Source organism: Mustela nigripes, chromosome 3 (genome assembly GCF_022355385.1).
Source record: "Mustela nigripes isolate SB6536 chromosome 3, MUSNIG.SB6536, whole genome shotgun sequence".
Lineage (NCBI taxonomy): Eukaryota > Metazoa > Chordata > Mammalia > Carnivora > Mustelidae > Mustela > Mustela nigripes.
The window spans coordinates 157,666,777-157,686,712 of NC_081559.1; the positions used below are offsets into that span (position 1 = coordinate 157,666,777).

At 53.8% G+C, this 19,936-nt stretch overlaps 1 protein-coding gene across 1 annotated transcript; it reads right to left on the reverse strand.

Annotated features, from left to right (window-relative positions):
- Nucleotides 1-294: 294 nt before the first annotated feature.
- Nucleotides 295-19,159, reverse strand: GDF6 (growth differentiation factor 6). The gene is made up of 2 exons (XM_059394899.1): nt 18,159-19,159; nt 295-3,398 (listed from the first exon to the last, which is right to left on the reverse strand). The coding sequence occupies exons 1-2, from the start codon at nt 18,991-18,993 to the stop codon at nt 2,434-2,436; spliced, it is 1,800 nt and encodes a 599-aa protein (XP_059250882.1). The 5' UTR covers nt 18,994-19,159; the 3' UTR covers nt 295-2,433.
- Between the last annotated feature and the right edge of the window lie 777 nt (nt 19,160-19,936).

A 19,936-nucleotide genomic window follows, 5' to 3' on the forward strand; every position in this document is an offset into this window, starting at 1 on the left:
ATTCTTACTTGGGGTCTTGAGATGCTGGAATGAGTTACAGGCTTATCAGCACTGCTCTCGAATAGTTGGCAAGGATTTGGCTTTAATCTGGTGAGGGAAAATTTCATGAAGACTCATGCCAGAGTTATGAAGAAAAAGTACAATGCTCTCAGGGAAGGACATTGAAATCATGAGTGCTTTTTCAGACATACAGTCCCATACTGGACCAAAATACCATGGACAGTAGTAGTTCCTCGAGAAAAGGGTTCTTCCAAATAAATCCATATAAACCAGGCTGCGTGGTTAAGGGGGAAAATGAGTTTAATAATAATACAGTATTAGATGGAGTATCATCCAGGAAAAGTGTACTGTAAAAAAATGCTTTGAATATAAAATCGACCTCTGATAACTTTAGTGTTGTAATACTTGTATTATAGTGAGGTAGACAGTTTAAAAAAACTCTCCATTAGACAGACTTAAAATTTTGTAATAATATTTAAGAAAATGATAACATTATGAAAGAATGAAATATCTGATTAATGCTTAACTTTGTACAACTCGAATATAAACTTTAAAAATATTAGAAATTATAACATTTGAGTGCATATAACGTTTGTACATTACGATGAATTGCATGCTATCCACTTTCTCTTTGCACTTTCAGTCACCTTAAATAAACAAATATATACAGCCTTAACAGAACAACAGTGCATCCAAAGCAAATGTGCATTTTAAATTATTTCTCCTGGCCAAGTCTTTTTTTTGTTTACTTAGTATTTTATATTAGCATTTATTATCATTCTCACCCTTTCTTGGACAGTTTGTAGTTCTCTGAACCAAACAAACAACAGGTTTAGATTGAGAGAGCAAAACCACTTGGGAAAAACAAAAATTTTCTTTAATGGTTGGTACAAGTTCCCTTATGTACACCATTTCATGGTCAAAGATGAGAAGGAAACAAACTCTGCAAAGGGCCTACTTATGGACAACATTTGAAAATAATACTGGTGCAGGGGGTGGGGGGAGTTTATGGGTTCAACAATCTGGGAATGGGTATTTAATTGCATTGTGCTCTCTCCTGCTTCCTTCTAGAAGATGAATTCCACCCCTGCCTCCCTCCTCACTGTCTCCCACCCGGAGCTCAATGTAACACTTTGCTCTTTTCACAGTTTCTCATTACTAAGTTTTAAAAACATTGCCTAACTGGTAATTACAATCTGAAACAATTCTTTTGGGGGGAGCCCTGGGCTATTGCTGGTTGGTAATCTTTCAGGAATGTTAGAAAGAGGGGAGGGAACATAGATGTGAAAGAAATCTCTGGGCACAGGGACCAGAGTCCCCTTTCATCCTTCTCTTGACTGCTTCTGGACTGGCCCCATCTCCCCATCCTTCCAAGGGGGCCACCACCTCCCCTCCTGACTTCATCCTCTGCTTCTGGGCACATTTCCCCTTCTCTGCACCTCTCTTATCTTAGTTATATAGCTTCCCACCCCTACTTGCTTTTTTTTTAACTGGAAAATCACCTTCCCCTTAAAAGGGGATGTCTGAATTTTGGCAGACTCTGCTTAGAAAAATCAATTAGAAACAGACACCACAGAAGGGGTTTTCCTGGGTTACCTCCATCCTGGTTCATACACCTCAGTGTCAGGCCCCCTCAGAGGCAGGCCTTGTGGTTTCTCATTATCCTTCGGGGGTTCCATTTGGACTCATTCTTGTCATTCCATCCATACCAGTTCCCCTTTCCCCTACCAGAAAAAGCAACAGTAAAGGCAGTGACCGGAGCCCCCTCCAGTGAGATGCGGATTGCCAGCTCTCTGCACTGGGAGAGGCCAGGGCCCAGTCAGTACAGGAGCAAGTTCTTCTAAAGGCAGGGCCCTTCCTGGCTTTCCTATTCTCGGTGCTAGTTCCTCTGTTTGAACACTCTCTGCTTGGGAGGTCACAAGGCACAGGCTATGACATGGCCAGAAAAAAAAAAAAAAAAAAAACACAAAACCCACCTTCTTTACATGGGTAGAAAACAATCAAACCAAGACGTGGTCAAAGGTGATTCTTCCTCCCACACTGTTTCTCTTCTTAAACTATAAATTTTTCAATCCATGGAGCAGTTGAGAAACAGGTATGCGTCTCCCCGCCCCCCACCTCCTATCAAAACCTGTGAGGCACACAAGGAAATCCAAAGCCACGATAATAAAGGAAAAAACAAACAAACAAACAAACAAAACAAACAAAAACTAAATAAATCCTCCTTGGCTTGTTTTTCCTGGGTGGCCAGGCAAGGTGTGAAAATCAGTGTCTCCCTCTGGGCTGGCAGGTGGAAGGTTCCGGGAAGGCTGAGCGCCCTCCTCTCCCACCCGGCTGCCACATCCAGGCTGCTCCCCGACCCCCGGCCTCCTCCGAGGCCTCCTCCTCCTCCTCCTCCACCTCTCTGCAGTCAGGGCGGCGGGGAAGGCGCCGCTACCTGCAGCCGCAGGACTCCACCACCATGTCCTCGTACTGCTTGTAGACTACGTTATTGCCCGCGTCGATGTACAGGATGCTGATGGGAGTCAATTTGGTGGGCACACAGCAGCTGGGCGGGGTGGAGCCGGGATCCATGGAGTTCATCAACGTCTGGATGATGGCGTGGTTGGTGGGCTCCAGGTGCGAGCGCAGCGGGAAGTCGCACACGCCTTCGCAGTGGTAGGCCTCGTACTCCAGGGGAGCGATAATCCAGTCGTCCCAGCCTAGCTCCTTGAAGTTCACGTGCAGGGGCTTCTTGCTGCAGCGCAGCCTCGACTTCTTGCCGTGCCGCTTACCGTGGCGGCTGGCGAAGGCCGTGCGCCGCCGCCGGCGGCCGGGCGAGGGCAGCCAAGGCCCGGCGTCCGGGGCGCCCGACGGCGGCGGCCACGACCCCTCGGCGCCCGCGGCTCCGGGGCCCGCGACCTCGGCCGAGCCCAGCTGTTCGCGCATCTCGGCGAACAGGTTCTTGCGCTGGGATCTGGTGAACACGACGAGCAGGGCGCGCTCCTGGGGAGGCCGCACCCTCCGGCCGAAGCCCAGACTCCGCAGGTCCGGGGGCGGCGGCTGCTGGGGCGCCGGCGCGCGTGCCTCGGCCTCCCCGGCTCCCGGCTCGCCCCACGCGGCCCGCAGCTCCAAGCACAGCTGCTTCCAGGGCTGCTGGCGCAGGCCCTGCCACACGTCGAAGACTTCCCAGCCGGCCCGGGGCGCCCCCTGCGGGTCCAGGGTCCGCGCGTCCAGCAGCAGGGGCGACGAGCAGGGGAAGAGCTGCACGTGGAGCGGCCCTGCCGGTGGCCCCCAGGGCGCTGCGGGCGCCTGGCGAAAGAGCCGCAGCTCCGCGCCCACCAGCACTTCTTTGTCTGAGAGCGTGGACACATCAAACAAATACTTCTGTCTCCGGAGAGGAGTGTGCGAGAGATCGTCTGCGAGATAAAAAATAATTACAGTCAGTTTCACTTAAGGGGGAGATCAGCCCGGTGCTCTGCGGACGCCCCCGGGAGGAAAAGGGCGGGGAGCGGGGCAGGCCGGCTGGGAGTCCAGCTCCGCCAGCCGGGGGCCTGACCACCCCGGCTCCCCGCTAGGCCGGTGCGCAGCTAGGAGATGGGGAGCTCCCCACCATCACCACCACCACCACCACCCCCGCCCTCCCTGTCAGCCCGGGACTCCGAGGGCGGAAGTCGGTGGCTGGTGGCTGCGGGAGAGGCGGCCGCGCCGGCAGCCTCCCGGGTTTTCCCCCAGGAGCCTGCGTAACCACTAATGTGCCCTTTGTGGTCGTGGGACTGGGCCGCGCTCCCCCTAGCCCTCGTTTCGGCTGGCTAGCTCGTTCTCATCATTCACGTCTCAGTTCAAATGTAACCTCCTCACAGAGGCCATCTTCGACCACCCTGATCTAAAGTAGCCTCCCTCGGTCACTATCACAGGACCCGGGTTTATTATCTTAGGGGCACTTAGCACTATCTGCGACGACCTCGTTTATATTTGTCGCCTTAGTGGTCTGTCTTTCCCAGCAACACCCTGCCCCACTGGCCCATAGGAGCTAGGACCCTGCCCTGTCCATCCTCCTGCAGCCGGTACAGCTGTGCCTGACCTCGAGTACATGCTGGTCAGTAAGCTGGAAACTTCCAGAATGGTTATTCTCACTCTGGGTGTCCCTTGTAATCATCCAGAGACTTGAAAAATTACCAGTGCCAGGGCTTGCTCTAACCAACGGAAACAAGGTCCCTGAACAGAGCCTGGGTACTGGGTTTTTGCTAGTTTTTTGTTTGGTCATTTTGGGGTTTGTTTTTGTTTTTAAGCTCCAAGATGACTGAAGATGCAGCCCTAGTTTAGACTGGGGGAACGTTGCTGCCCACTAGACACTTTTGCTGAAGTATTTAGGCCCAGCACAAAGCTGATAGAATGAGGGTCTTCTGTGGGATTGCTTGATTCCTTGCTTTTTCAAATTCACCATTTTAACCACAAACAAAAGAGCAACAAAGTTTTCAGAAGGGGGGAGTAAATGAATAAACACACACACACCCCAGGCATCTATCCATTGAGAAGATCCTGCAATCAATGAGAAATACATCAGTTAGCAGAAAACCTCAAACACGGTGACCTTCTCCCCTCCACCCACCCACCCAACTTGAAATCTTGCTTTGCAGCTCATCTTGAAGATTAAATTTGGGGTTACAAATAAGAAAAAGAAATTTACGGAACATAATTGGGGGGGTAGGGAATAATAGGCTTTTAAAATCCAAGACGAATTCTTTGGGACCAAGGCAAAACTTGACTTCTTTTTTGACGCATTTGTGCATGAAACCAACCCCACTTCAATGTGCAAGGCGGAAAGCTAACCAGATTTTCCTGGGCTGCCTTCTCATAAAATATTTACAACCCAGCAAATACAAAAATCCCCAAAGCCCCCAGCTTTCCCCAGAAGCTAGTAAAGTTTGGTTCGATTTCAATAGTAAAAGTGTCACTGGGTCCTGGGTCCGACCCTCACTGCCTGTCCAGATGTAGCCCCGGGGTACTGGACCTGGAGCCTCAGCCACACCCAGTCCCCACTCTGGGCTGACTGCGACGCTGGCTACCTCCCTCGAAGGCACATGTCCCAACCTGAGATCGAGCTGTGGGAAGGGTTAGAGAGGTGAAGAGGGAAAAGCTGCTGGAGGCGGTTGATTTATGGAAGCCAAGACCTTCAAACCGACCAGGGTCACATTAAAATCAGTGGGAACTCAGCACACTTTCTTCTCCTCCTTTAAAGAAACCTTCGTCTGACAACCTTCAGCCACCACCCAGCTCTCTGGACCTATTGCCTTAGGCTTTACTTTCTTGCCTCTCATATTTCTCGCTCCCAAAACTAAGGATGTAATGAGAGGGACTGAAGGCATTTGCTGTACCAGCTAAGTATTGGGAGGGCTGACAGCTTTCACCCTTGCTTTATCCACAAGCACAGACCAGTTCTGTAAGGTAGTTCCCATTTTGCAGGTGGGAAAATGGAGGTTTGGAGAAATGAAGTTAATTACCGAAGGCTGGCCGCTAGTAAGTGAAAAAAGTTGAGATCCAAACTTAAGTCTATTTAATTCCAGAGTTGGAGCATTTAGCCCCTAAGCCCCACTGCCCCCATGGCCTCTCCAATAGAGTGCGCAGGTACTAGAGTTTAAAAGCAACCAGCAATGGCTAGGGGATGAAGGACGGGGGATACAGTCCAACCTGTATTTGCAGAGCTTGCTGGGAATCAAACATGGATGCCATAAGGAAATCATTTCCATCTCTGCTTACATAACTCTTGAGACAGTTTGTACGGGCTGGAGAGCATAAGAAGGAGTAATGGGTCATCTATTTATTTCTTTCTCATGAAACATAGAGCAATCCGCCTTCTTTGGTTTTTACTCTTTAAAAAAAAAAAAAAAGAAAGTGTGGGCTAGTCATGGTTAGTCTCTACAGCTGAGTCACATTTCTCCGGTCCCCAAGAATGGTCAAAACAGAGGAAAGCCTCTGTAGAAAGAGGGCTCTGCTGATTCTGCAGCCTTGGGATTTCTGAGGATCTTTCTAGCAAGACCAGCCAGCCTGTATCTTTCCAAGGCTCAAGGAAAGGATGCAGATGGGAACTTCAGTCAGTAACCTGCGCCCTTCTCTTTCCAAACTAGCTCCAACCCACCGGCTTAGCAGCACCCACAGGACTGTGGACAACCTCGACCAAAGGTCCAGGCTTCCCAGGTGTGTATCAGTGGTGTAGATACACTCTTATAGATACATAGGACATAGCACTCTTATAGATACATAAGTGTAGATACATAGGACAGACCTATGAAGCAGCTGGCCGGGCCCTTGAAGGGGACTATTTGGACAAGGGCTCTATGGTTTGGGCACCACAGTAGCTCTCAAGGCCACTAAACCTAAAGGGCCCTAAATCTGCAAGATCAACGTGACATCATACAGCATCACTATTTGTTAGAAACAGAAATTCTCTCAGGACCCAGAGGTTTGTAGGAGCCCAGAATTTGCATTTGTCTTAGTCCCAGGTAATGCTGATTTGCTGGTCTGGGATCCCACTGTAAGAACCACTAATCCCAGATGAGCTTGTCCCCTTGGCTAGGGCACCATTGGAGCTGGGGCAAAACAGTGTCCTTCAAAACACAGGACCCAGGGCAGGGTCTAAGGCGGTACTCACCAGAACCAAGTCACTACTTCTCCCAGCTCCTTTTTGCACCCCCCCTCCACAGTCACCCTCCCCTTTTTTTTTTTTACTTTCAGCCACTTGTACTCTCACTGGGTCTCTGCGAACTCTAATCCCTAATCCCTTAACAGAGGGTCCAAGAAAGTGGCTACTCTGCGTGGCTCTCCTACAGACCACATTCCCCACCTGTCTGGACCTGCTCTGGAGCCATGCATCACAGAAATAGCCCAGAGGAGGCATCCGACCTGGGGAGTGCAAACACCACCATTCCCTGTGACCCTGAAGACACTCTGCCTGCTGACCTGGCATCAAAAAGCCTGGCTCTGCCACCAAGGCCACCTGTAGGTAGAAAACCAGCCTTCACATTCCCTTCCACAGGTCTCCTCTCCCATTAAGTCCGGTATAAATAAGGTCTGATATCATCAGATGACTCTCTCTCCTATCCCCCTCCCTAGAAACATGCACCTTTCATTGGGTCTGTGGCATTTTATTTACATCTTGGAAGTGAATCCTAAGCTCTAGGCCTTTATTTTGAAATCAGTCAGTAATAAATCGTGGGAGATTTTTTATTTTGGTCTTAATTTGCATGAACCGGGTTTGTTACCACTTGGCTCAAACCCAGTTACCTCAGGACTTGTTGAGTGGTAGAGGGAGGTACAGACCTTTCAAGTTACCATGGCTGGATTTGCCCTTGTCAATTCTCCCAGGTAGGTGGATGCAAGAAGGAGGGGGAGGAGAGAAAGAGAAGGAAGAAGCAAACCATCTGCATATTTGAAGAAAAGTCTTCATAAGTAGGTCAGCCTTTTTTGAAGTAAGAGCAAGTTGGCAAAAGGTTGAGGTGAGGACACCTCAAATATGCACACCTCGTATGGAATTTGATAAACAATTTTAAAAAGAAGCCAATGAGGACAGGAGAAAAAGAACGAGTCACTTGCAAGGCAGGGACTGTAACACCCATTTAAATGAGAAAACTGGCCTAGGAAGGTAGAGTCATCAGCGCAGGTTGGAGCTACAGTGCTTGACTGGAGGGAGCTAAGAAACAAACCCTATCAGGAAAGGAAAAGGATGCTCATGGCACCAAAGACCAGACACCAGAGAACCTGAGTCTCAGGAGGGCAGCCTCAGCGACAGACATTCAGCGGCCGCAAATGTGCCTCCAGGGTCCCCCAGGGCTATCCCTGCTGGGGCCACCCCTCCAAGGTTTTCGAAAACCCTCAGCTTCATTTGGTTTGGGGCGAGAAGGTCCTGCACTGCCTTTTTTCCAAGTCATCTCTGAGATATGCAGGCAGCTTGAGGTCCCTCTTGAGAATCCTTCCAGGATTTCCTGTCACTCATCGCCCTGAGGGTGCCCCCGGGGCTCCAGGTCTCTCAGAGAGCTCCTCCGTGCGCATCAGGCTCCCATCCTTTGAATTCTCAGTGACCCTGGACAGCAACTCGCCAAGTGTCTGGCAGGCCTGCATCCGCACCCGCCCGCCACCTCTCCACGCGCCTCGCCCCACATCCTCCGAAGACACACATCCTGCGACAAGGCAGTGGCTCAGAGAGCCGAGATGATAGTGGGCTTTCCCACGCCCACTTCCACAGGTGGAGGGATCGGCACCCGTTTACATAGAAAACTCCCAGACGTCTTCGCAGTTAAGCCTTTCCCCCCAACCCCCGTCATTTTTGAGCCAACAGCAGCACGCAAGCTTCTGGGACGCGTCTTTGCGGTAGGCACATGCTCCGGGCTTTGATGGGCTCTGTCCCCGAATCCTCACCGCGGGGTGTGAGGCCTGTTCTAGCGTTACGCTCATTTATAGATGAGGAAACTGGGGTCCTGCGAGGTATCTTCACTTCCCCGATGTCTTGCAGCTACTGAAGGGCAGGATCTGAAGGTCTTAGCTCCTGTGCCCTCCGACCCGCGGCCACACCCTCTTCCAGGGCTCTGATTGGGCGATGGTGCAAAGAAGGAGGGAGGACACGCGACACACGTGTTTCACCAATGCCATCAACTTCTGGCTAACTGGGTTCCCGCAGGATCTTCTCTTTTCTTCCTTCACTAGAAGGAAGAAGACTTCCACGCAGGGATTTCATAGCTAAATTTGCAGTCGCTTGTTCCCTAGGTCACCCAGCTTCACCACTGCCTTGAGGTGGGAAAGTCTACAGGTTGGAAATAAAGTCAGATGTACAGGATGAGTAAAAATGAACCATCAGCCCTCTCCCCTGGGGTGTGAAAGCCTAAGAGCAATCTACAATCCAACGATTACCCCCTCCTGGGCCACAGAAATAACCTGACCATCCCCTTGTATTTTTTCCACCTGTATTCTTGTCCTGAGTCCTGCCTCTGTGGAGATCTGGTGCCAGCTGCTGAGCTCGCTAAGCATTCTCACTGAGGGGCAGATTCAGGAGGCAGTCCACACAACTCAGCCTCTACAGGGTGCTCTGGCTTGACCATCCAGAATAAAAATCATAATAGCAAACAGTGGTGTAGCAATTACCATCCGCTGTGCATGAGCTGAATTCTCATTAACTCATTTAAGCCTCAAAACTGTGGAAAAGAAAAGGATATCACTACTATGTTCATGTTACAGACCAGAAAGCTTAAAATACAGATTGCTGAATAGTAATTTGCCCAAGATACTAAGAGGTAGTCAGGACAGTCTTGCTCCAATATCTGTGCCACCACCCTGGATATCCTAGCTTTGATCTGTGTTTGGTAGAAACCCTGAGAAAGTTCCTGCTCTTTCAGGCAACCCATGCTTGGGGGAAAGGCATCAACCTCTGGTCCCTTAAAGAAAATCACTTCCTAAACAGCAGAACTGAGGGGATGTTAACAATTGAACTTTTGAAAGAGAACTTACAGGGAAACCATTCTCTCATTTACAAAATAAAGATAAGGACAGCCAGCTCACAGAGTCACTGAAGGAGAAGCAGCAAATGAGAGAAAGAGTAGGAAAGACATTTATCTGAAGACGTGTGCAAATATTGGTTACTACTGACAACGTGGAATTAGCACAAGAATCTAGAGTCTAAGGGATATAGATTTGAATCCTGACCTGGGACCTTGCATACTCAAGGTCACATAATCTCTCCCAGCCTCCTTTGTAGAATGGGAGAGCCATCCCTCACTGAGTCATTGGAAAGGTCAGAGTCAAGGCACCCAGGGCCGGTGGGACATGACACACAGAAGCACCCAATGAATGCAGTCACTCCTCAGCATAACTACCTACATCCAGGTAGGCAGAAGACGTACCTGTCCTCCTCTTGGCCTACTTTGTGGACAGGCAACCCACTTATTTCTGCAGGATTTCCAGAAGTGAATGAAGGAAAGGTGCTGGGCCAAGGGGTAAAGAGAGAAACAAGAACCTCCAGTTCCTATCCACCTGAGGGTTAGTGAAGGGGTTGTGGCCTCACTGCCATCAAACTGATCCTTCTCAGTGCCTTATGTCATTACGTCATCCACTACTGAGGTCTCTCTCACAACTTCCAGGTGAACAAGCAAGCAAGCTCCAGCCAGAACCTTATTAAGGACAGGTCCCTCCCTGCAGTTTCCCTCCTCTGTGGGCTCAGGGCCAGCACTTACCCCAGAATGTCACCCTCATCCCCACCCCAGATTGGCTCTGTGGACAGATGGTGCCTCCCCACCTCCTGCCCCAAAAGGGCTCCACGATGAAAGGTGAGGACTGGGGCAAGGAGACTAACCCCCAGGCCCCTCAGGGTTGCATCCCTGAGATGGTCAGACACATTTGGCAGGGAGATGGGCTGTGGGAATGAATGGCCCCTTAGGCTGAGCACAGGGCCCCATGCAGAGGAATTCGCCTGAGAAGGCCCAGTCAGTCCATAAGTGTGTGTGTCTTCTCACCACACACTCACCCACCCAACTTTTCTCTGAATCTCTTGGCTTCCCCAGTGTTTTCTCCAATAGCATGCCCTGCATTTCTCGGCTTCCTTCCTCCTTTCAAAAAACAGAGAGCCCCAAGGCGGGTCCTCCACAGAACCTGGAGAGGCACGTTCTGGCAGACCGCACTGCCCTCCTTGCAAAGAGCCTGGGCCTTGTGAACCCCACATGATTAAGCAGGTTTGGTTGCCTGCCTGGATCCCACACAGAAGTCCCAGTGTTCTCACACCAAGCGCCGGCCCAGCCAGTGCTGGATGGAGGGGAAGGAAGTGAGGGAGGAAGGGTGGCAGGGGAAGGAAGGGAAACCCCAGATACCACCGGAGCGAAAGGCGAACTTCCCATGGCCTGGGAGCCTCCGGACAGCCTTCCGCGGCAGTAAGGACCAGTTCTGGCAGGAGCTGAAGGCCAGCCCTCTCTCCTGAACACTGTGCACCCCCAGAAGGACTCCCAAGGTGCTTCAAGGAGATTCTTTCGTTTCTCTAAGATGAAATGGATTCATTTGAAAGTGGTGACCAAGAACTTAGTGTGAACCCTGGTGGCAACACGTTCTTAGAGGAGGGTTCAAGAACCAGTGATTGGAGGCCAAGATCAAGAACTCTTTGCGGGGGCGTCTCTTTTCATTGAAGTCTTACTCCTGAGCATCCAGAATCTTAATTTGACACCAATGCAAGTGAAATCCAAGTGGAATGGTACCATGGCCAAATGCTGCACCCGTCTCTCCCCACCTTTCCCAGGCGTGCCCATGTCCTCTGAAGGTCACTGCCTTTCCCTGGGAGCTGTGCGTGCAGGGCCGGATGGGGTGATGTGCCAGTGCCGCTCTTGCTGCACTGCTCACCAGTAGGGTCACTGAGAGCCCACTGGAGCCACACAGGCCCAGGGTCGGAGGGGAGGAGGAAATGATGCCTCCAAGCAGCCTTCAGGGTTAGAAAAGGATCGGGCCTTCTGACTAGAGAGTAGATCAAAAGTAGAAAAAAATGTTCCCATTTTATTTGGTTTCTCCTCCCCGACCAGTTCTCAGGTTGCAGGAGCAGAGAGGGGATTCAAATTGGCTCGATGTGTGGACAGGAAAGGACCTCAGTGCCCAGGGGTCCTGCGCCTGAGAAACTTCAATGATGAGTTCTTTAAAGAGTTGGGCCGGGCGCGGCTTCTGAAGAAGGAATAGTGGAAACCGCGCCGCTGCGCTCACCTTGGGCTGACTTCTGAACTAGTGTCGCAGCAAAATGAGATTCGCGGTGGCAGCTGTGGACCGTCGTCTAACATCATTCAGTTTCCCTCCCACGGGGCGTGGGACCCAGACTCGGCTGGGAAGTGGGATGAGGGCCTGGAAGTCCGGTTTGCAAAGCAGGCGCACGGATTTTCTTTGGTGCCTACGTTCTTTCGGGAGGACAGGGGAGCGTGTGAACCACGGGGATCCCAAACCTCTCCGCGCTGCCCCCACTTTCTGCTGGGCTCGGTAAGCTAACGCCGCTTCAGACTGGGCCAGAAGCCCGCCCTTCTCCTCGCCAGCACGCCCACTACCGCGTCCCTAAACCGAACTCCTCCCCCAGACACCCGGGCCATTGGCGGCGCGGCGCGCGCATCTTCTGGAAAGCGGGCCAGCGCGGCCAGCCGCTCTTGGCCAGTCCCTCCCAGCGCCTGCAGCGACTCACGCCACGCGCACCCACCCCTCCGCCCCCAGCAGCGCTAATGGACTGTCCTTGAAGGCGGAGAACAGCAACCCTGGAACCCATTAGGCCGACGAGGACCTATTTAATTCCTGTAAACAGAAGACACCACTTAACCGCCATTGAGCTTAAAAATAAACAGCCAGGGCTTTAAGAAGGGCGGGGGGAGAGGGGGAAGGGGCCGGCAGGGAGGCGGTTGGTGCCAAGCAACGAAAGGACGCGGAGGATCCACATTCCCGCTGACCGCACCTCGCGGCCTCGGCTGGGAGACGGTCCCCGGGTCCAGAGAGCATCATTTGTCCAGGGTTAGTCCATACCCGACGATTTATTGAACTAATGTCCCTCACTTTACTTAAAAGCCCCCAGGGATCATTGTTGGTGTGCTCTGCGCCGTTTAGTGCACGCAGCAGTCCTGCCAGGAGACAGTTTTCGTTCTGTCCTATCATATCATCTGTCTCTCACCTCTGCGTCCCCTTCTTTTCACCTCCCCCACACGCCTCCCCCTTTCAAGGAGGTGTGCGGCTGAACCCGGAGAACTCCGACTGGGCAAAAAACCAGTTGCGTTCGGACCTCCTCCTGTGCAATGCCCGAGTTCCCCGCGGGTTCCGGCTGCGCGCAAACTCGCAGTTCTTGGGGGCGGGGGTTAGGGGGTGGGGGGGAGGTTTCATGTCTTCATTCAGTTTGCGGAAGAAGGGATTCTCAAGGCCTGTCGTGGGCTGTGGCTTAGATGACTTTTTTTTTTTTTTTTTTTTTTTTTTTTAAATGTGGAGAAAAGACAAGGATGTTTGAGCGCGTTTTTCGATCCCCTCCCCCACCAGCGACTCTACAGCGCAAACTCCCAGAGCCCAAGTGTCTCCCGCGCTGGGGAAAATGTTCAGAGCCCTTTTCAAATTAGCCTCCCCTGCAGAGGAAGCTCGCCCTGAATTCTGGCCCCGCTTGCACTCCCGCTGCAGAACGCACTCGGTGCTCTTAGCTCACTTGCTAAGGTGGGCCTGGTACGAGTCTTGTAAGCAACCCTTAAGGCCTTAGGGATGGGGGTGACAGTAACCGATATTGAACAAGACAATGGCTAAGGCGTTTCTGGTTTGTGGCCTTTAAAATGTTTTAATCATTCCAACCCGAAGAGAAGAACAAACTTCTTCCTTAAGGCTTCCTTCCCTCGCCCCAGGCCTTTTTCCAGGACCTTCCAGTCTACCCGCCCGACGGAAGATCATGAACCGGGACTGCAAACCCCACGCGGGCGCGCACGCGGGCGCGCTCTCACACGCACACTTGAATGCTCAGCAATCCTTTTCCAAGGCTGTTCCTTCTTTCCGGGGAAATAAAGCCTAGATTGGAACCTTCTGCCGGCTTCTTCACTTGGCCGTCTGGTCTGCATTAGTGTTTTTATAAGGGACTCAAACAAATCGAATACAAGGTCACCAAATAATTAACAGTTGTGAATTCCCTCCGTCCCCATTAAAATACTTCCCTGCTTATATTTCATTTTCCGTTTGCCAACGACAACAGGGTCGAGGCAAAAGCACTGCTGCGTAGATTACGCCACTCTGCGGCCCAGGTCCACCCAGAAACTCGCTCTTTTGCATAAACATGCTGTCCCAAACGAACTTCAATCGCGAGAGGCTTCTGCAGCTCTTAGAATATCCTCCCCACAGCACGGCTAGCCCAACTGTCCTGCCCTGCTCCCAGATAACCACCACCCAGAAGGTAAACCAAGAAGCCAACAATCAGCCATGGCAAACTTTCCAGTGATTCAATTCTAGGGTGTCAAGTTCCTCAAGGATGTTCCGATCTCGTTTCTGGTTTTTATCTCTTCCCTACTGTCTCCTTTCTGAGAAGGCTATTCTAACAACAACAGTAAACAGAGAAAAAAAAATTAGGAGTCTTATTATTTCCAAATCATCTGAAAACTTAACTCAAAGCAGTATTCTTAGACTCATTTTGGTTTCTTCCAAAACCAAGGGGGAGGTCCCTCCCCCTTGTTGGAAGTATGTATCCCTTCTCACTCCGTAAAGGGAAAGTCGGAGGTTTGTTCCTCTCTTTCTCTCCCCCTTTTTCTCTCAGCCACGTTGAATTCACAGAAGTTCCAATTGTCTGCCTTTCCCAGGCCCCAGGGTTGGGGACCTAGGGCTCCAGTAGTAGTGGCCTTTTGATGTGCTAAACTGTAATTTCTCTATATCCAACCTGATCTATTCTGATCCTATAACTGCACCAACACACACCTGCACATACTTTCCATCACTATGGATTCAAAATCATTTGAAAAGCACAATATGGAGGAATATTTAAAGATCAGGGATAGCATGTGCCTTCACAGAGAGCACAAAGAGGAAGCAAAGTGCAACATGGATTCCAACCCTCAAATCCAAAGTTCCGCTCCAACTCCAAACTGGGTCTTAAGTAAATATATAAGAATATTAGACCGGGTGGGAAATCTGCCCTTCCGCTCCTTTTTCAAACTTCTGCTTCCTCGCCCTTTACCCTACCGGTGTAGTGCCATAATTAAGCATGCAAGATCTAGAACTGGATATGTGCTTTGCCGCTCTGTGTGACTTTCAGCAACTTGCTTATTAACCTCTTTGTCTTGCTTAATTCACCTGTAAAACAGTGCTTTCCCCAGGGGTGCTTGTTAGAATTAAATGAAATAATTCAGGTAACAGATTTTAGCACAGTACTTGGTATGCAGTAAATGCTCAATATATGTTGGTTAGTATTACCCCTGGATGTTTGAAGAGCAAATCGAGAGGAGGGACATTTAAAAAATAAAACTTTTAGTAAAGTCTCCCCAATGGCAGTGTGTTGGCGGAGGCGGGGGGAGGTGTCCGGCGGGGAGAAGGTGGCAATGGTGAGGTTATAGAGGACGTGCTATCTTTATGGACCCAAAGCGCTCTTCATTCACTTCCGACTGATTTTTAGCCCTGCCCACCCACTCTTAATCGCAAGCCTGAGAGGCAACTTTTGAGGTTCCGGGGTTCCTGGGTGAGGAAGGCTTTTTACAAATACTGTACATGAGTACGGAGTTCATGCCTCCAGAACCGGCTTCAGGATTCCTTCCATTTTCTTTGCTCCTCCCCCTTGAGGGTCCCCTGCTCCGCCAAGCCAAGCCTGCCGCACTCGACGGCGATTTAAACATCCCCGAGGCAAAGCGCCAAGTTAGCGCGGCAGGCCCAGCTCTCTGCTGGCCTCTGCTCTTTCCTCCTTGCCCCGCCATCCTCGGGGTGGGGGAGGGGACGTAGGCGGGTTTGGCGCGGTCCAAAGTCCCCACGTGAGAGGGGCGGAAGTCCTCGCCAGGAGCCGGGGATGCGCGGCTGGCGGGTCCCTTCCATCACGGGAGACTAGACACCGTTTGATGTGTTATGACATGAACCCTCAATTAGATCGCTGAGTTGAAACACTCCAATCAGGGGCCCGATGCTAAGCAAGCCCCGGAAGGTCCAGCCCGAGGTCACCGCCGGTGACACATCAAATCAAAATCAGTGAGAGGGAAAGTGAGGCTTTCCCTTTATCAAGCTGGCGCTGTAGCCCGCAACACAACCCCCTCCTCTGCGCGCTCCTTCCTGCTCTGGGCTCCGCACTCCTTCAACCCCGAGCGGCATGCGGCGAGCCATGCAGCCTTCCCAGTCAACTAACTGCCTTTCTTCGAGTTTTCTGGGAACCTGAGAGCGTGGAGGAGGCCGTGCCTTCGAAGCTGCGGTGCAAGTGGTCACTCCGCCTCTCCTCCGGCTGGGGACGGAGTTCCAGAGTTGAAGCCGACGTCTGGTTCTTGGTCGGGCTAGCCTGGAAACCTTGGCTCAGGAACAGAGGCCCCCTGGGCCTGGGCTCACAGCCAGTCCCTTTCCCCACCTCCGGCGCCCAGGGATGCCCAGCGCGGTGCCCAGGGAGAAGCTGCTGAGCAGACAAGGGTGAAGCGAGCCCGCGTCTGCGCAGGACCTGAACGCCCCTCTCCTGCCGCACGCCTCAGGTTTCCGTAGACACCTCCAAACAGCCTGCAGGGTCTTTTGGTCCCGTGCCAAACTCGCAGGGCGAAGCTTAGGAGTTAGGGGGTGCTTGCTTGGGGGGAGAGGGGCGGAGATTCTTGCCACTTACTTTGGGGGGAAAAGAAAACTTGCGCCCAACGGCCCACCAGCCTGGGCCTCCGGGATTTCCTCCCCTGGGAAAAGGCCTCTTGAGCAGTTTTCTCTGAGCTTCCTTAGTCCCTCCACTAGGGATGTGTAGGGTGGTCTTTGACTAGACTTTGACTATAAGGGGGACGGTAAACAGGATTTGGAGGGAGGGAGACAACCAAAGCAGGGCAGAGACTGTGCTTGGGGGGTGGGAGGGATGGGCGAGCTGCGCTGGCTGTATGGAGATTGGGGATGCAGCTGCAGCGCTACGAAGAAGCCGTAAGTATCTGCAGAGGTGACTTTAGGAGTCCTAAAATCACCATAAAATAGCAGGCGTTAATTTGCCGCACCGACCTTTCAGCAGCTCATGAACCTCGCTGACCTCGGCTGCAGCGGCGGACCCAGCGTGGGCTGGAACCCTGGCCCGCAAGGAAGGTGGCTACAAGGGTAGAGGCTGGGGTCTGAAGCCCGGGAAGAGCCCGGAGTTTAGGGGCAGTTAGCGTCCTCCGAAGAGCTCCGAGGGAGAGTGTACTCCAGGCAGGCGGGGAGGGACCAGCCCTGTCCTCCCGAACCCTGGAGCTCGCTGGTTTCCGAGCGACCCCACTTTCATTGACCTGGAAGTGGGAGGCGGGGAACTGGTCAAAGCCGAGAACCTAAGTCTGGGCAGGGTGGTGGATAGATGCCTTAATTTTTTTTTTTTTTTTAATCTCCTCCTTCCTTTCTTCACGTCCCCATCCTCCCCTTTCCCTTTTTCTTTCCTTTTTCTCCCTTCCTTTCCTGTCTCCTTCCACGTTATTGTCTCCCCTCTTTAGGAACGGAGTTCCTCGTGCCTGTGCATCCCTCCTCAGTTTCTGGGACCAAGGGGAGCGCGAGGGTCTCTCGAAGGCATTCACCACGCGAACCAAGGCGGGTGGCAAGGAGCGAGTGCAGGAGTTTCCGCGGGCACCGAGGCTCGCACCCACGCACTCAGAGGGGACCAGGAACAGGGCCCCTGGGAGAAGCTCAGAGAGAGGGGAGATGCCTGGCTGGGAAAGGTGGATGAGCATATCCACGCACCCATATGGATAAGTACCAACAAATCCTTAAACTTAGTTGCCCTGCCCCTGTCCCTGACCCGCCCTGCCAGTTGCTGCCGCTGCCTTAGCAGAAATTACTCGGTCGCCTCCTCAGAGCGGCGGTGAGCGCGCTGCAGGAGCAAAAAGCGCCCAAGGGCGCGGGGCTCTCGCCCGGCTGATGATCCCCACATCTAGCGCAGGGAGGAGCTGAGAACCAGTGCAGCGGCTGGGTCAGGGCATAGCCAGACGCCGTTCGAGGACTCATTCCTCAGACCGCGGGACTTGCAACTGCCGGCTTCCCCTCTTCTCCCACCCCTTCCCCCCGCCCCGAGCGGATGGGAACTCGGGGCTTTCAAAGGGTCACTCGCCCCGCGCGGTCCCGTCCCGGTCCGCCACGGTAACTAGGGCCTTGTACCGCGCACCGCGCACAACCCGAGACCCCCGTGGCAAGTGTGCGGTCAGTCCCCGCCGCGGCCCCTCTCCAGACCCAGTCATTTGCCTGCCACCTCCCGTCCTCCACGCTTCCTCCACCAGCCACCAGACGAGCGGCCACCGCGCTGCTTTCTGCAAAAGAAGGAAGGAAGAGAGAAAGGAAGGGAGAGAAGGAAGGAAGCGAGGAAGGGAGGATTGCAAACTGGAATAAAATGTGCAGCCGCATTCAGAAACTTACTGGGCTGGAGAAAAACAATTTAAGAAAAGAAAGGGCGAGGTGTCCAGAGCGGGAAGGGAATTCTCAAAGGTAGCCTCCTGCCAGAGCAGGAGCAGCGCCGCGGCTGCGGAGCTCCAGGGAGAGAGGAGTGGGGCATCTTCTTTGCCACTTACCTAGTCCCCTGTCTACAAAGCTAGTGATCGTATTAGCAGACTTGGAAGACTGGAAAAAGCTGGCGTTGATGCCCAGCTTCTCGGCGATGGAGTAAGTCCTGTAGATTGACAGCATGTACTCGTGGGGCACCACGCGTGGGCCCCTGCCGGGAGGCTCCTGCGCTTGAGGCTCCTGCGGCGGCCGCCGCCGGGGTTCATCCTGTGGCCGCGGTAGTGGCTCTTGGCGCTCCAGGGGCGCCCGGACCGTGGTACTGTCTCGTGGCGCCCGCGGCATCTTCCCTTCCTTGCGGCTTCTCATTCCCTTGGAGGAGCCCAGCTCCGCGGATGACGAGGAGGATGAGATGGAAGCCTGCTGGAAACCGGGCAAATCCCACAGGAAACTGATGAGGAAGACGGCCGACAGCAGGACTCTAGGAGTATCCATGGCGAGCGAGTGGCAGCGTCTCCCAGAGAGGCGGCAGCGCAGGGCGAGAGGGGCGCGGAGCGGCTGGACAGCGGCCGGGGCCCGGCTCCTCGCGCGGACTCCGAGTGCAAGGAGCCGGGTGCAGCCACACAAACTCCGGCCCTGCCACGCCCCCTCCCGCCCCTCGCCGGGAGGGGAGGGAAGGGGAGGGGAGAGGCGAGGAGAGGAGGGGAGCGGAGGGTGGGCGGAGAGGCTGGTGGTGCGGCCAGGAGGTGTAGGGGAGAGGGGCCGCGGTGTGTCGGTGTGGCTGGGAGACGCAGCGCCCCCGCGGGACGCGCGCGGGGTTGCCGGGCGGCGTGAGCACAGCGGGCCGGGAGCGTCGGGCGGGGGAAGGCGGGCGCGGCCGCGGGGCGGCGAGGAGGCCAGGAGCATCCACAGCGCCAGAGTCCCCCTCGCACTGTCCGAAGCTCGGTGCCCCCCTCCCCCGGGATGCCGCGCGGGCCCTAGGTCCTCGCCGGTCGCCTCCCCCTCCCGGGAGCGTGCGGCCCCGGGAGGAGGGAAGCGGCGGCGGAGTCCCCCCGCCCCCCTTCCCCACAGAGACGGCTCCCGGCGGGCGCCTCTGCAGCCGACTGCGCTCTGGCTCCGGGTGGTGGTGGTACCTCCTTTCCTCGGCCCCAGCCTCCAGGCCGGTCGTTTGCTGCCTTCAGGGGCCAGCCCGGGGCCAGCGAAGCCTCGCGACGTCCCAGGCGCAGGGCCCAGCCCAGAACAGTCCCATTCTCTCGGTGGGGTCCCGCTCTCCACAAAGACAGGGCGTCTGTTCCCGACCCTCGAGGTCAGGCAAAGGCCACGAGTCTTTGGTGTCTGGATGGATGCTAAAAGCTGCCGCACTCTACTGCAGGCCCCAGCCTCTCTTCTCGCGCAATCCCCAGCCTCTTCTGACTCTGGCTTTAGCCGCTCTTCTCCTCGGTCGGCTCCCGGGGTCCTCTTTGCTCTCGCGGCCTGGCCCCCGCCTCCACGGCATCCCCATTTCCCCTCTCTTCTTTTCCTCCCGCCTTCAGTACTTTCTCCTTCCCAAGGTTCCTTCTGCATTCCAATCCTTCTCTCCCCAGCCTGCTTTTCTTCTCGCACTGCCCTCCCATCTCTGCCTCCCCACCCTCTCCCTCCGCGGCCTCCCCCTCCTCTTTCGGTGGACCCCTCCCTTTGCAGCTCTTCCCCAATCTGTTTCTCTTCAGTCCAGCCTCGCCCCATCACGAGTTTCCTTTATCTGTCCCCAGATTCCCCGTGCGTGTCTTCCCCGCCCACTGCCTCGCTCATTCCTGGGCCTGAGCGCTGGAAATCAAGGCGGAGGGCTGCTTCTCTCCCACAGTGCTCTGTG

Excerpts from the sequence above, each read along its gene's own strand:
- GDF6 (XM_059394899.1), bottom strand. The coding sequence starts at position 18,993 with ATGCTCCTGGCCTCCTCGCCGCCCCGCGGCCGCGCCCGCCTTCCCCCG. Across the intron at positions 3,399-18,158 it reads CTTTGTAGACAGGGGACTAG|ACGATCTCTCGCACACTCCT; the intron begins GTAAGTGGCAAA and ends TTTATCTCGCAG.